Source organism: Crocodylus siamensis, chromosome 4 (genome assembly GCF_052110815.1).
Source record: "Crocodylus siamensis isolate JL-2025a chromosome 4, ASM5211081v1, whole genome shotgun sequence".
Taxonomy (NCBI): Eukaryota; Metazoa; Chordata; order Crocodylia; family Crocodylidae; genus Crocodylus; species Crocodylus siamensis.
Genome location: NC_143398.1, coordinates 106,203,985 through 106,219,030, shown reverse-complemented (window position 1 = coordinate 106,219,030; position 15,046 = coordinate 106,203,985). Strand labels below are relative to the sequence as shown.

The following is a 15,046-nucleotide window of genomic DNA, read 5'->3' as shown; positions in this document are numbered from 1 at the left end:
TAAACACTACACTGTTACCATTCTTGATTTATTCTTCTTTTTAATAAATCATGATTATGAAATTACTTTGTAACATAATGGTGTCTGGTAGAACTCTCAGCTTGCAAAGTTGAAGACTGTCTAGTGATAACTCGCATGTTTTTAGGTATATGAATGGAAACTTGAAAATTGTTTTCAGATGCAGACAGTGAAAATATTTTTTTCTTAGAACATTCAGTTTGAATACCCTGGGTAACTAAGATCTTAGGGCAGTTCAACCTTCCTTGGATAGCTTGACCTTTTATTCTTCTCTTACCACTAGACTTCTGTTGATGGGGATGCAAGTACTGTTTTAAAAGATGAAAGTCATAGATGGCAATTTCCTTTAGATGCCGTGGGTTTGCCATCACTTTCCACCTGAAGGGGAGAGGGAGACTTAATTCTGCTTGGGAATAAAGTCAGATAATCGGGTCATCTTTTCCTCCAAATGAAAATAATGTTAGCTGAACCTTTATATGTTCCCTTTTCAACTGAACAGGGCTATTTTGATGTGAAAATGACACATTCATTCCTTATCAGATTCTTTGGAGGTTCCAGTTGATTCATTCTTGAAAGAAAAAGTCTTATAAAATGTTCAAAAAATTGTATCAAATCTAGGGCAGATTACTTTTTCAAATTTGGTTCATCATTCTGGAACTTCCGTTCTGACTGGTCTGATGCTAAGATTTAAAATCTTCAAAAGTACCTAAATGAAATCCCAGTGAAAGTAAGTGAGATTTAGGCTTTTAAACTTTTGAGGAACATTGAACTGGTAGGGGCCTCCTGGGCCAGAGTCCAGTCCATTGTGATTGCAGGTAATTGTTGACTGAAGGAGTCCCTAAAAAGTCTTATGCACATTCAAAAACTTTACTTAAGAACTTGATCCTAGCTGATGGAATAGCAGCTCCAAGAACTGAGGATTGGACGCTTGAGGACTGTATTTAAAGAGGGATCCAGAATCCTTCTCCCTTACTCTGTATTGAAGTGGCAAATGTTCTTAACTCGTATTGGCCCCACTTTCTCGTTTTTTCTTTTTGCAGAAGAGCAGCCATAAAGAGTGGAAGAAGGGTGAGGGGGGGGACAGGACATGGATAGGGACAGATGCTTCTCTTTCAGTAGAAAGTAACGTTCTATCTATAATGTTATTTATGGAACTAAGTTTTTTATCAAACCTGTTTTCTGTAGCACAAATCAGTATGACAGTTGGGTTTTGCTTGCCTGTTCTAGGAACAACCTTGTTCGAGCCTCTCTTAAAGGTGGATTTTGTTGAACCTGTAGGAAAGAAAATCTAAAGACTTTCATAGGCATAATAAAATTTAGTTGGCCATAATATATTATCTAGAAATTCTATGATCCTCTCCCTGAATATCCCTGCAATGGACTCTGGTTTTGTGGGTAGGGTCATGCAGGGAACAGATTGTGTCTCTGTTCTGTCACTACCTGGTGATCTTGAAATCAGTCCCACTGGCTTGTCCTGCTCGTGCCACTTCTTGTGGCCCCATCCCATCCATGTGACCTGCCGACATGGGTCCCGGCCAGTCTCCGTGGAGATACCAGGATCTCTGCAGTGACAGCGCAGGGCTGGTGCCCAGGGCAGAGCCACAATCTGCTCCCTGGCTTCAGAACCAGTGCCTGTTGCAGAGGTTTGTGGGGAACGGATCGTGGCTCGGCCCCAGCCCTGTGTTGCCACGGCCCCAATCCCAGCCCTGGCCTCGCTGGCCTGTTCTGATCCCAGATGCCACTCGTAGCCCACCTGAGGCCCCATCCAGCCATGGGCAGAGCAGAACCATTTGGGATGTTTTGGTGAGCTGTTGGGGTCGGGGGCGTGTATTGCTAAGCCAGCCTATGGCAGCTCACCAGTACAAGCAGTGTTCTTTTGTTCAGACTCTGGGATCTAGGCACTCGGTTTTAGGACTACTGATATCAATTTTTGTTGACATTGTAGGCTCTGACAAATCTCCTTGGGCTCAGTCATTTTAGTTGCATGTTCCTGAGGGTACTCTTTGGAAAGTGATGGTGAATGCTTCAATAGCAGAGGTATCAGACTGGTAGGGCTGGTAAGGACCATAGGAGGTCATCTAATCCATTTCTTACTCAAGGGTGGATCACCTCTGTCCATGTTGTTCTAAAAATGTGTACGTCTAACCTCTTAAAAACTTGTAAGAGTGAAATGATAAACTCAAATGTGTTTTTAGTCTGTGTTTGTAGGGAGTATGGATTTGTATAGGTGCATGGCTAAATGATGTTGTTGTAGTTTTTTCTGACTGCTGTATTTTTCACATAATATCTATGCATTTCAGTGTCTTGTTGGGACTTCTGTAAGCACCTTCCATGTGAATTTTCTTGGAAAATGCTGGTGCATCCCCCCCACCCCCAGCTCCTTTTAAACAAATTCCTACACCAGCTGCATGATCAGTTTTCTGGTTGTGTGATGTTACCAGGTGTTGAAATTTAGGAGAATCTCTAGAAGGAAAATCATTTCTTTCCAAGTTTGATGGTTTTGAGTAAAATTCATCCCTAGCCTGTCCCTTAATTAAGAAAATATGTTTTTGAAAACAAGCTGCAAGTTGAGCTCCCCTCAACTTTGCAGGTACTGGTTTTGTCCACAGGGACCCAACTTACTTCAGCTCTGTGCATATAAGTGTTTTTAACTGGTCTGAATCCTGGTTTTGACAGATGTCTATCTGTTAATCTCTTACGGTTTCCTGCATTGGAGATTTGGGAGGATCTGATACCTCTGCTGCTGCGGGACTCTAGTCTTCTGGTTCCCCGGACTCTTCTTAGTGAACCCATGGGAAGAGAACTGGTTCAGAACAATTGTTCTGGCTGTGTCTACTCTGGGCAATAATAATGTACAGAGCTTCTAGGATATAGAATATGGTTCTGCCCCAGAGGAATACTTAGCTAGTGATTTTCTTTTCAGGATTTGACTCGTCACAATTTTTGAGAGTAATTGACTAGTTATCTGAGTTTGTTCTGGTACCAGTATATGCATCTAAAGCATCTATGCTAGAAACTGATAGAAGTCTAAAAGAATGTTAGTGCTTTTGATTTTGTGTTCTTGAGTTGTACAAAGTGCTGTAGACAAGAGAGAAAAATGCTTTCCCCCAGGGCACAGCTGGGTATCTCTTACCCTAGCATGAGTTGGAGATTAAAACCTCAGTAATTAGAGGAAAGATTAGTTGGAGCCAGGAATTGCAATCTGGATGCCTGAACTTTTGATTCTGAGACCTACTTTGATGAAAGATTTACCTTTTTGAAACTACTTCCTTTACAATCATCCTCGTATCAAGGGACGGCCAACAGCAAGATATATTTCCTGTCCTAAAATACAGATAATCATGGAAGGCGACAGACTGCCAATACATGTCATATTTTTCTTTAGTCATTATTTAGATGGTAGTGATTGAAATGAATTGGATTTATGTGAGATTGAGGCCAGTGAGTAAAAATGTAAGAGCATGTTTCTGTATTCCATTAAAGTCCTTCTTATGTAAGAATGATGCATCGTTGGATTTGGGGTTCTTTTTGATCTTTTTGCTTCTTTGTAGGTCAGCAGTGTAAGTGAGAGTAGTAAGATTCGAGAGGAATCGCTTCCTTTATAGATGCATCTTGTTTTGCTGTTGTTATCTTGTGGCTCCACAGTGATGGGGAGATTGAACTAGCTCAAGAGAGAAAGAGAGCACTACCTTTTGTTACGTGGCTGGTAACTTTGTTCTGAGCCAGGAGCCCAGGTGGGAGAAAACATTTTAAAGAAACAGTACTACACATAATGGCTAACAAAAAAATATACCATTATCATGACTATGGCAATGAAAACATACTTTTCAGGGGGGAAATGAGAATAGAGCTTAAGTGAAAACTTCAGTAGTAGGTTTCCATGCTAAAGCTAATTTGTATAGCTTGCTGAATAAGAGAGAGGGGATTTTGTGGTACTGTAACTGCTACGGTAGGTGGGAATGCTGCTGTTCCACAGTTATCAGAAACTTTTAAAACTGAAGCTTTTGTTGCAGCTTATGGACCATTGCTTCTTCTGACACTGTCAAGAAACAGTCATCATCCCAGTTTAGGAGAACAAAAAGAGATGCATAGTAGCTGAAAAGAGTTCTTGGCTAGGAAAGGGGGAAAAATCTAGTAGCTGGCCTAATATGCTATCCAATGGAGTGGGAACATAAGGAGCCCAGCAAATCTGGGCTAGATGTATTCTCTCCTTTCCCCCCATGAATATGCAACTCCCAGCAACTCTCTCATTATCACTCTTCAGTCTAAAATGAGGTGGGGGGGGCAGGGAACTCATCTTCACAAGCACATCTATGGAAGGAGGGGGGAAAAGAATACCGAGCAAAGAGGGATAAGTGTTGCTCTTGCTGGAAGTCCCTGCATTAATTGTTAGGATGTTGGGAAAAGTTTTGGAAACAGTAGAAGGCAGCTAACTTGAAATGAGTGAGTTCTGTGACTTGAGATTGGGGACTGCAAGAATTGGAGGCATTCTGGGCAAAGATTGCTTGTCCAGATGGGATTACAGGGAGAACAAAATATAGAAAACCTCTGCTTTTCTTGCATGATACACTAGAGATTTTTAGTGTGAACCATGGCTGTGGAGGTTTTCTGTAAACCTGTTCTGTAGCCTGTTCTGTTCTATGTTGCCCATAGGAAGGAGCTGGGCAGTGCAGCCCTTCACTCAGCAGTAAATCTGGGGGGATGAGGGACAAGGGGATGGTTCCACTCCTCCCTCCCAGGAATTTTTGTAACAGTACATCCATGCTTCTATTAGCATATCTGGGGGAGAGGTGATCAGAGCACCAAGCGTGGCTCCCAGGGAGCCTGCATCAAAGGGCTGCTGCCTTTGGGGCTGGTGCTACTGCAGCAGTTGCCTTCAGAGAGCACAGACAGATAAGACTTCTCTTCTTCCCAATCCCCACCATCCCTTTCACACATTTTCCCCAGACACTGAATGAGCTTAATCTGTAACACGTGGCATAACTAGCTTGATTCGCACAGTGAAAATAGATTTTACATATTTTTATCTTTATTTAACCGCCCCCCCCCCCCAAAAAAAAAACCACAAAACAAAACAAAAACAACCCCTCATACTTTTTTGGTATGACAAGTTCAAACACAGTACTATATTTCATTCATATTTGTTGCACATTTCTATAGCTTCACATAGTGGTTTCTTTGTTGGTTAAGAGAGGTGTGTCAAATTTTATTTTTACATTACAGTGTGTTTTAAATTGAAATTTTTGCGTCCTCCTTTTTATTTCTCTTTTTTTTTCTTTTTTTTAAAGAACTGAGAGAAGATGGTTTCCAGCCCCAAAACTACTTAGTTCAAGGCGTGAAGGCTTTACTTACTGCTTTAAAGTTATGGATGAAAAAAGAAGTAAGTGTAAGTGGTTTTGTTTATCTCTTTGATCTTACGTTTTCACAGGGTTCTAAAAATGCAAGAATGTGCTTTTAGAACTTTGTTGCTGTTTTATGGAACTTGCTTCTGTTAATAAATACTGGAAGACCATCTAGTAATTATGGATGGATGGTTTGGGAGGGAACTGTTTGAGGTGGTTTTATGTTGCATGCCATTAAAACCATGCCAGACCAGTGACAAACTTGTTATATTTAGCTTCCGGCAATACACTAGTGAGCACATTAAGTATCACTTTATTGCAGGAGAAGAACATGATTAGATAAAAATCCTAACATGGAATATATGGTTCTGATCAGATGTTCATTTGTAATACTACATTTTTTGGGGAAATTTTGTAGCACCAACCAATTTGATATAGGTAAATTCATAGTGGGAGATGTCCCTGGCTGTCCAGTGAGCCTTGGCACTGTGATTCACTTTTCTTTTCAACTCACAGGAAGTCAGTTAGGGATGAGGGGGCAGGTGGGGAGGGCAGGCTCTAATGCTGGTTTCATTTTAGGAGGTGGGGACTACAGAAACTCTCCTTTATCTTAAACATGGAATTTATGAATTATAGTAGCCAAGCACATGCAGATTTCCCAACTACACTACTACCCTACAAGATTTAGACATTGCCTCTACTTTGGGAGAGGCACAGAGTAGTCTCCCCTTCACTCCTGCCATGGCATTTCCTACTTGTAGAGCACTGACTTTAGAAGGACTTGGGACACAAGCGTAGTCACCTATGAGTTTCTGATTGGTGACCTTGTTTTCTATACTACCTTGGGGTTTTTATAGGGTAGTGGCTATTACATTTATCTTACAAAAACGTCCCTAGTTCTAAACTGGGCAGAATCAGCCCCTTGCTTGGTGTGTTTCCTCCAGCCTACCTTGATGATAATGCCAGAGATGCTGACACAACAGAACTAGATATTTTTGGCATGGCAGGAGGCTCTGGAAGGTAGGTTCCTGCCCTTTTGTGCAGGAAGGACTTCATTGTGTTCGCAAAGGCTGGTGCTGTGTGGTGATCTGGGAGCTGGCTCTGCATCTGTGGGGCAGTAGAGTTTGGGGTGCCAGACAGACTCCTTGGAGCTGGGGGGTGGAGGGGAAGTGGGGAGCACAGCTGCCTGGGATGCTGAAGGACTGAAGCATGCCTATGGCTTCCCTTAACTAGACAGGCAGTACATGCGGTGCTGGAAATAGTTGTACTGCTGTGAAGTTGCTGTTACAAAGAGCAAACATTTATTTGCAGAGCTGCTATATTTTTTCCCTGTACTTGAATGCCTGTACACTCGCTTCTTGGTTGTCGTTTTGTTTGCCTCATTGGTATCTGGTGTACTACAACTGTTACACTTGTTTACAGAAATGGCTTGTCTACATGCTCTTTACTAAACCATTTAGACAGGAAGGCAATAGTAAGGAGGAAGAATGTGTAAGGTCAGAGAATAGGGACCTTTCCTCCTTGCGGGGGATAAAGTGATAGCATTTCCCCGCCCCCCAGGGCAAAGGTATCAAACTTACCTGCCCCTGAGGGGTGCAGGGCTTGTACATGGACTGGATTGAGCCCTTGGGGCTGGATGAGTGTGATACCTTGCCCATTAAGTGACCCTTAATCATCCTTAAGATGAATGAGATACCTTGAACATATAACATCATTATGTCCTCTCAGATTTTTTTAAATGTCGTAAGGTCTCGTGTTGCACTCTACAAGCTGTAAAACAGCTTTTCTGGCTCATCCAGAAATGTAAATATGCAAAGCAGCTGCCTAGTGATCAGTTTATGCCTTTATTCAGCATTACTTTTGAATGCTGAGTCTGAGCTGGGTCTGATTTTCCTTGGAATCCAGTTGTTTTTAGGTTTGTTACTACTAATTACATTCCCCAAAATGGGGTTCCATACTGACTGGACTTAAGGGAAAGAGGTTGTTTACAGTACTAGTTGTTGTAGTTTATTTAAGTAGATTGTCAGTATAGCTTCAAATCCATTGGGAAGATAAAAGTACCAATATTAATGTCCTCTTGCAAGCAAATACCCCAAGCATTGAGGTGAAGATCATCCAACATAATCAACTTTGCTGGTTTGGCCATGTCATCGAGATGTTCAACTCCAGAAGCAAGTTTTATTCTCTCAGTTCAGTCAAGGTGTACACTGAAGAGGAGGGCAGAGAAAGCACTTCAAGGATGTCCTGAAAGCCAACTTGGAAGAATGCGCCGTTGACATCAACTTGTAGGAAACTGTTGCCCAGGATCACTCCAAATGGAGGAAGAGTCTGCTGCAGGATCTCAGTACTTTGAAACCTTACACCAACAAAAGGAGGTGGAAACATGGAAGCAGCAGAAAGTGTCAGGGACTGAATTGAGAATCTGGACCCACCCACCCTGCACAGAAACACATGCCTCAGTTGCAGCAGCGTCTGATCCCAAGTTAGCCTCATCAGCCATCTTTGGACCCACAGATAAAGACAATCATGGAAAACAATCATCCTTGACCTGAGAGGGATTGTTAAAGAAGAAAAGTATAGCTTTGTATTCACACTTCAGATTCCTTGATTTTTAAAATGCTGGAGGATAGATGATGGTTTCACTTTCCTTGAATACTTTGGGACCAAACATTCAGTGTTGTTGTTAGGCCACACTCTTTTTGCTTTCTAGAGCTCTGACAGCTCCAGGGTATGTGTGTATATATATAATCACACTGTCAGTTTCTTCTAACTATTTAAGGACTTTTAATTAAGATATTTTCTTTGGATCTGGACTTTTTGTAGTTCTGCTTTATGCTACCTTTGAGTTGATCTTAATTTCTTATGTTATTTTTTTTCACCCTTTGAATATAGCTTGTAACAGAACATGCCTTTGAAATTCCAGACAACATTAGGCCTGGGCATCTCATAAAAGAGCTTTCTAAAGTGATTCGTTCTGTAGAGGTAAGAATAAAAGTCTTTGCTTAACAACACAGCAAAATCTAGTCATCTTGTATTATATTGATGTTTCTCTTTATTGTAGGAGGTGCAAATATAAAACTGCCACGTTTACCAAAATGTTTCTTAAACAACCACTATGAGCCAAAAGAATGTCTTGGTAATTGTAGTTTTAGAATAATTGAATTTGAGGATATCACTTCCCAGTTTTTTCCTGCTAATTTTTGGAGGAAAGCCAGTAAGAATTTTTTTTGATGCATCAAACTGCCAATATTTTGAATTAAAATGATAGTAATGTGATTAATTATTTGTGTTCATTTTTCCTCATAATTTAATATAATTTGGAGAATAAGCTAAAGTCAAAATTTATGGTTTATACCTGAGAATCTCTATATTTTTTGAGGTTTTGTTTTTATTGTTAATGATTTGTCTGGTTCCCTTCTTGCCTATTCTTTTGTCTAGGGTTGTTGGTTTTTGTTTTTTTTTTTGGTCCAGTGCGCCACCATTTTTCTGATTTATTTTCATCACATGCTTTTTCTTTTTGTTACTGATTGTGCTCCTTTTTACTACTACATCCCTCATGATTTAAGATGTCTAGTCACTTTGAAATGCGCAGAGTTTTGGGGATAGAATAATACTGGGAACTTAGGGAAATTGAAGTGACTCTGTGTTATACAGTGGCTGTGCCCAGAATTTCTAGGCCATAGTCATACATAGTGATAGTGGCTATTGTTAAACATTAATGTTATAGGAGCATCTAAAGGTTCCAATCAGAAGAGGAGTCACTAGGAACAAAACAGAAGAATATACACAGTGCTTCTTTAAAGAACTTACAGTTTTGTTTTGTCTCTTACAATTTTTAATTTTAGTGGGTGAGATGAGAATCTATATTAAATATGTGGACTTGTCACTATAAGACCACTCTGATGCATTTATTTTCAATTTAAAGGAGGAAAACAGCAAGCCAGTTAAAACTCAGGGAATTCTTGGTTTGTGCCCAGCATCACGATCATCACATGAAGCAACCTCCCCTCATCATTCCAGACGAAAGGTGAGGAAACTGCGAGACCATGCTACCAAAACTCCTTCTAATCTGGACATCCTGGAGCTGCATACAAGGGAAGTACTTAAAAGGCTGGAGATGTCCCCATGGGAGGAGGTAAGTATTACATTTCATGGAAGAAATAAACAAAAGCCCAGGAAGTTAGAAATTTCAAGCTGTATTAGGAAGGTGAATAAAACTAGGATGTGTAAAATGGGATAAGCATGTTACAATGGCACTGAATAATGATTGAGTGGTACATGTTGCCTTAAAATATTTTTCCCTTACCTGGTATCATATGAGAAAATAGGATCTTTTAGTTATCTTCTATTTTTATACCGAATGGGTTTTCTGAAAGTATTGGGACTATTTAGTTCAGATTTTTTAAGAGGAAATATATACAAACATTATGTAAAATAGTTAATTAGTTCCTCCCATTACTATTTATAATATAGCAGCAAGAAGTATACTGTAGGAGCAAGAAGGATTCAGCTGAACACAGTAAAGCATCACTGTTTACATGTGCACCTGGTATGAGGGTGCAGTAAATGAAGTAACTCTGCCATATCTTACAGCGGAGTAAGTAACTGCACTGAAATCCATGTGTAGATGGTGATGGGCTGGCTGGGGCATGAGGGTGCTAAAGTGTGGGGACTGCCTATTGCCAGCCACACAGCTTTGCACTTCAGCACCCTTGTGCCCCAGCCAGCCCCTCCACCACCTGGAGCTTGGGACTAACACCCTGGTACCACCTGCCAGCCCAGGGCTGGTTTGTCCTGGCTCAGATTGCTGCTGTCCTGGGCGCACATGCCAATGCTACACTTGGGAGTAGTTTATTTTGGCTCAAACAGGTCTGGAGTTTATTGCTTCACCTTTTAATTGCAGTTGTAGACGCACCCAGAGATGAATAACCTGTGAAGCTTTTTTTATGATGTAATTGAAGCAAAAATACATTTCTAAAAGTATTTTCCTTTTATTTCATTAATAAGAAATATGTTTTATTAGATGGGGCAGGGCTGTTGAACCACCACTTCCGTGGATCACTCAGTCGCACAAGCAGGGCTGTTGGCATGCAATGGTAGAGGCAGCTGGTAGGGCACACAGGCCACATGCTGGCCCTTTGCATGATGCAGACCATGCAGTACCAGTTTGACAGCCTTGAGGTAGGGGAAAATAGCATTTTTAAGGGAGTGTAAATGCTTCTGTTTCAGAAAACTGTTCCACATATACCATAATGCCAAATACCTGGTAGTATTTCACCTTCCTCTGAAGCATTTTCAAATTGCTACTCTGAGAGCAGGTTTCTGGGTAACATTTAAGAGGCTTTATACCAGTTGCAGTGGGCAACTCAGTTTTTTGGGTTTGCATCAATTTGTTGCTATTCCTATGTGTCGGGAACAGTGATAACTTCTAGTGGAAATTGTTTTATCAGATTGGTCTAGAAAAATTTTTTTTTTTTTTTAAATAGAGGGTAGTTTACAATAAGGAGGTACCCCAAAGATTGATGGAATGAATTGCATTAAGACTGGATTCCTTGTATCCATACTTGTCCTAATCAAGTCACTTCAGTCATGGATAACTATTTTGACCTTTTTTTCTGCTATGTATTAGAGGTTCAGTGTGAACTTGAAGACTGGGGACTCCTGTGGACTATTGAGGTCGGGGAAAAAATATTTAAACTTCCTTATTTGATTTGAGGGAATAATAAACAGCCCTTTTTATTGTCCAGGATACGGGAAACTCTAAACTGAACGGAAGATTTAATAAGCCCTTTCAGCCATCTTCTACAGTACCTGAATGGAGAACAAAGGACAATGATTTACGCCTTCTGCTCTCAAATGGAAGAATTATCAGGTATAAGAAGCTGTCTTGTGAATATCTAGGGTTTTGAAAAGGTGTGTGCAGGTGGTGTGGTGCATCATGATATAGCACAATACATTTATTTCTCCAATTAAAAATGAAGTACAAGCTTTAGTAATAAGTTAGGAGCCTAGAGACTGTTGTTCAGCTTATGATCCAAGAAAAGAACAAATATGACCGAGTCTGTGGAGGTGCTGACTGCTGGTTCCAAGCTGGGGCAGGCACCTGGTGCCAGGGGGTACAGGTATTATCACCCCACACAGTGTAGGCATGGATACATGTGTTCCCTGCACCCCAACCTGTGGGTCCCCCAAGTACTCCTGTTTAGCCCCCAGATGCCCCTAATTGCCATTTTATGCACTGCCCCTATCATGTCAAATGCCCTGTGGCTCTATTCTGTCCTCTGCTATTCAATATATCCCCATGTTTGGCTCTATCCAGTTGTGGCCCAAACCCATCAGACTCAGTCTGCCCTACTGAGTCCTGTATTGCCCTCCATCACTGCCTCCATGAATCCACTACACCCTGCACAGACTAGTTCCATCGTGACCCATCACCACCTCCCTCATGCCCCACTGAGTCTCCTCTGCTCTTCTGAGAAATCAAACCTCACTGTAGTCCTTCATACCTTCTGGGGCTCCTTTCACTCATAATCTCTTGCCCCCTTCACATACCAGTTCATCCCCATAGACCCTACAACCTTCCAGGCTCCATCTACCCCTCATATCCTCACTTCCATATCACCCAGCCTCCCTCATCCCACACTCCTCTATACTATAGGCTCCCCTACCCACAAAAGCCTCTGGGTGACTGTGACCTCCCCCTGCCCCACCAAATAGGCACCTCATGGCTCCCAGCATTCTCTTCCCCAAACCCCCTTCCCATACAGTTCCTTCTGCCCCCGGCAGATGGGGGGTAGGTCTATAACTGTACCCCACATATATGCTTTTGCCTCCTGTCCTCACAGCATGACAATAGCTGGCCTCCACTGCCTTCCAGCATCATCGGAGAAACAAGCATTTGGGATCAGGGGAAACTACCCAGAGAGACCATCCACTCTTGATCCACCCATGGCTGGCTTTATGCTGTCCTGTTTGTACTACTGGTTAAGCTTCCCACAGCCTCCATCTGCTGCAATGAATAACTCAGGAAAGGGACACTGCAGAAACGTAACCAATGTCTTTGCAACTCCTGCGGACCTCTGACCACTATGCCAATATGCAGCTCACCTGCTTTTAGCCCTGCCCCTCCCTTTCCTGTCTCTGATTTGTTGTTCAAATCCTCTTGTATTTTATTTTCCTGGCTCTTGCAAGAAAGATCCATGCTGGGAACAGACTGGAGAAGGGGATCCATTTACTCCCCTGTACTTTTTGTTCTGGGAGTAGCAAAGAGGCACTTGGATGTTATTTTGGGAAAGGATAGGTATCTTGCATAGTCCCTGGGAACAGCATTACATTCAATTGATTGATTAATAAATTGTATTGGAAAGTGACCTTCAAACTGTAAAGAAATGCACAAATTTGTTATAGAGAAGTAAACATTCCAAAAAACCATAATTTTCATTTTTAAAAAGCAGAGTTAAGTTTAACATGTTCAAAGACCAGTATACAGAAGGAACATGAGGTGGTGTTTTTCTCAGAAATATATGCTGAGACAATTGGTTCACAAATAGAAAAGCAAAATGCAAAGTCATGTATTTTGCGACATGGCGATTTTATAGTCAAGAAAAACGCATGGTAATGGAGAAGGAAGTAGGCAAACGGTGTGAGAGAATTTTGTGCCCTCCGGTTCTGCTGCCTCTCTACTGTTGTGCTTTCAAAAGAATATTGCAGGTAACAAGGAAGGGGAAAAAAATCATGTAAGCTTTTGTTCAATTAATAACTTCTTTAAATTTTTTTATTTTTCTTCTGAGGTAGAGATGAAAGACAACCATTTATGGATAGGAGTGTTTACACAGCAGATAGTGAAGATGATGATGACAGGACAAGATCAAAAAAGACAAGGGCTATCAAGATAGAAGATCAGACTTCAGGCTTGGAAGGAGAAGGGAATGGAGATGCTCAGAAACCACTAAACAGTAAGCTTGCTTTTGACAGTCTAGTACTTTGGTGATCAGAGGAGTCTTACTATTCTACTGTATACCTTTCTGTAATGGAAAATTTGCCAGTGAGCCAAGTAAATGAAAAAAAATGGTACACCGATATATCGGATTGGTACCGATAATGTTAACTTTTTCCTTTTATCAACTATCAGCTTTTTTTTGGCTGGTGTAGTTGATAATGTATAAATAAATAAAATATGCTTTCTGGCTGGGGCCCCAGATGCCGCGTACATGTGCATGGCTGTATGTGGCCAGGAATGCAGCCTGGCAGTGTATAGAGCAGCATCCTGCAGGTAAGTCTGTGGAGGGGAGCAGGTGTGGGGGAGGGAGGGGCTGCATGGGGGGTAGAGATTGAGTCCCTCATGATGATGGAGGGAATGGGGCAAGGGTGGGACTGGGGGTGCTGCCCAGCCAAGGTGGTGAATGGGACTCCAGGGCCAGGGTGGGGAGTGGGATGGAGTCATGGAGAGCTTGTCTGGGAGGGTGGGGCAGCTCCCCACACTGTGCGCATGTCCCGGGGGAGGCATGGGGGCCTCTTGCCCCGGGAGCCTTGGGCCCCCTGCCCACCCAAAAGTACTGGGGCCAGTGAGTTGTGCCTCCTGCTGCTGGTTGGGCTGGGGACGTGGTGTGGCCAGCGTTTGGCTCCCAGGGCAGAGGGAGCAGGGCAGATGGCCCTGAGCCTACAGCAGGCAGCCCGCTTCTGCCCTCACCCTGCTCAGCTCTGCTTCTAAAAGCTTGCACACACTTAAAAAAAGGGTGGTGGCAGTGCTTGAACTAAAGCTCATTTGAAAAGCTTTAGTTCAAGAACTGCTGCTGCCATTTTAAGCTCTGGGATGCTGATTTTCCCCCCCCCCCCCCGGATGAGCTGCTCATGGTTCCTTCCCACTCCCTGCCCCAGTGTCCTGTTCACCACTTTGGCAAGGCAGCACCCCCAGGCCCAGCTCCAGCCCCTGCCCCACTCCCTCATTTACAATGGGGGCATCGATCTACACCCCACCATGCCTCTTCCTTTCCACAGACTTACTGGCAGGGTGCTGTTCTGCACACTGTCAGGCTGTGTTTTTGTAAATTGGTTACTGGATTGGTATTGGTTGCTATGCCTAGTGAATAACCAGATATCGGTATCAGTGAAAAAAATCTTTATTGGTGTACCCCTAATAAAAAGCATGGAATGGAGAAGGCTCAAGATTTGTTTTCAAGATTTAAATAAAGTTTGAAATGTGCATCATTCTCATTTTAAACCACAGCTCTCTAGCTGCAGTATAGGTTGGCATAGGGGAAGGGTCCTTTAATGCCACTGGGATCATTCCCTCTGTGCCCCAAATCACCCTGCTTCCCCTCATCAGTTCCCATATCACCCCTTCCACCCCTGGATTGCTGCCATACCACCTCAAGCAGCCTGAGAGCAGTAGTGGAGGGGGTCCCCCTTCCTGCCTGCTCGTAGGCTCCCTGTAGCTCTTGCTACCTTTGCACACACAGATCCAGCCCCCACTGGGCTCCACATCTGCCTGGCAGCTCCTTGCTGTCCCCCACCTCCCGATCCTCCTGTTCAGTCACAAAGCTTGGCGGTGGCGTGGGTATGCAAGAGTGGCATGGTTTGCAGGGACCCCAAGAGCAGGCAAGGAGGAGACAGTTTCTCACCAGTATCTCCATCACTTCTGGGCTGATCAGGGTGGTAGGGCATTAATCTGGGGTGGAGGGGGTCAA

At 42.7% G+C, this 15,046-nt stretch overlaps 1 protein-coding gene across 6 annotated transcripts in view; it reads left to right on the top strand.

Moving 5' to 3' along the window:
• Nucleotides 1-15,046, top strand: part of KDM7A (lysine demethylase 7A) — a 107,896-nt gene that overhangs the window by 71,075 nt on the left and 21,775 nt on the right. For 5 of the 6 annotated variants that reach the window (XM_090043275.1, XM_090043277.1, XM_090043279.1 and 2 more), the window contains 5 exons: nucleotides 5,307-5,404; nucleotides 8,253-8,342; nucleotides 9,286-9,495; nucleotides 11,108-11,232; nucleotides 13,155-13,315. In XM_090043275.1, coding sequence (XP_089899401.1) covers nucleotides 5,307-5,404; nucleotides 8,253-8,342; nucleotides 9,286-9,495; nucleotides 11,108-11,232; nucleotides 13,155-13,315 — 684 coding nt within the window. The remainder of the gene's footprint in view (nucleotides 1-5,306; nucleotides 5,405-8,252; nucleotides 8,343-9,285; nucleotides 9,496-11,107; nucleotides 11,233-13,154; nucleotides 13,316-15,046) is intronic. The other variant, XM_090043276.1, reaches the window with a different exon arrangement.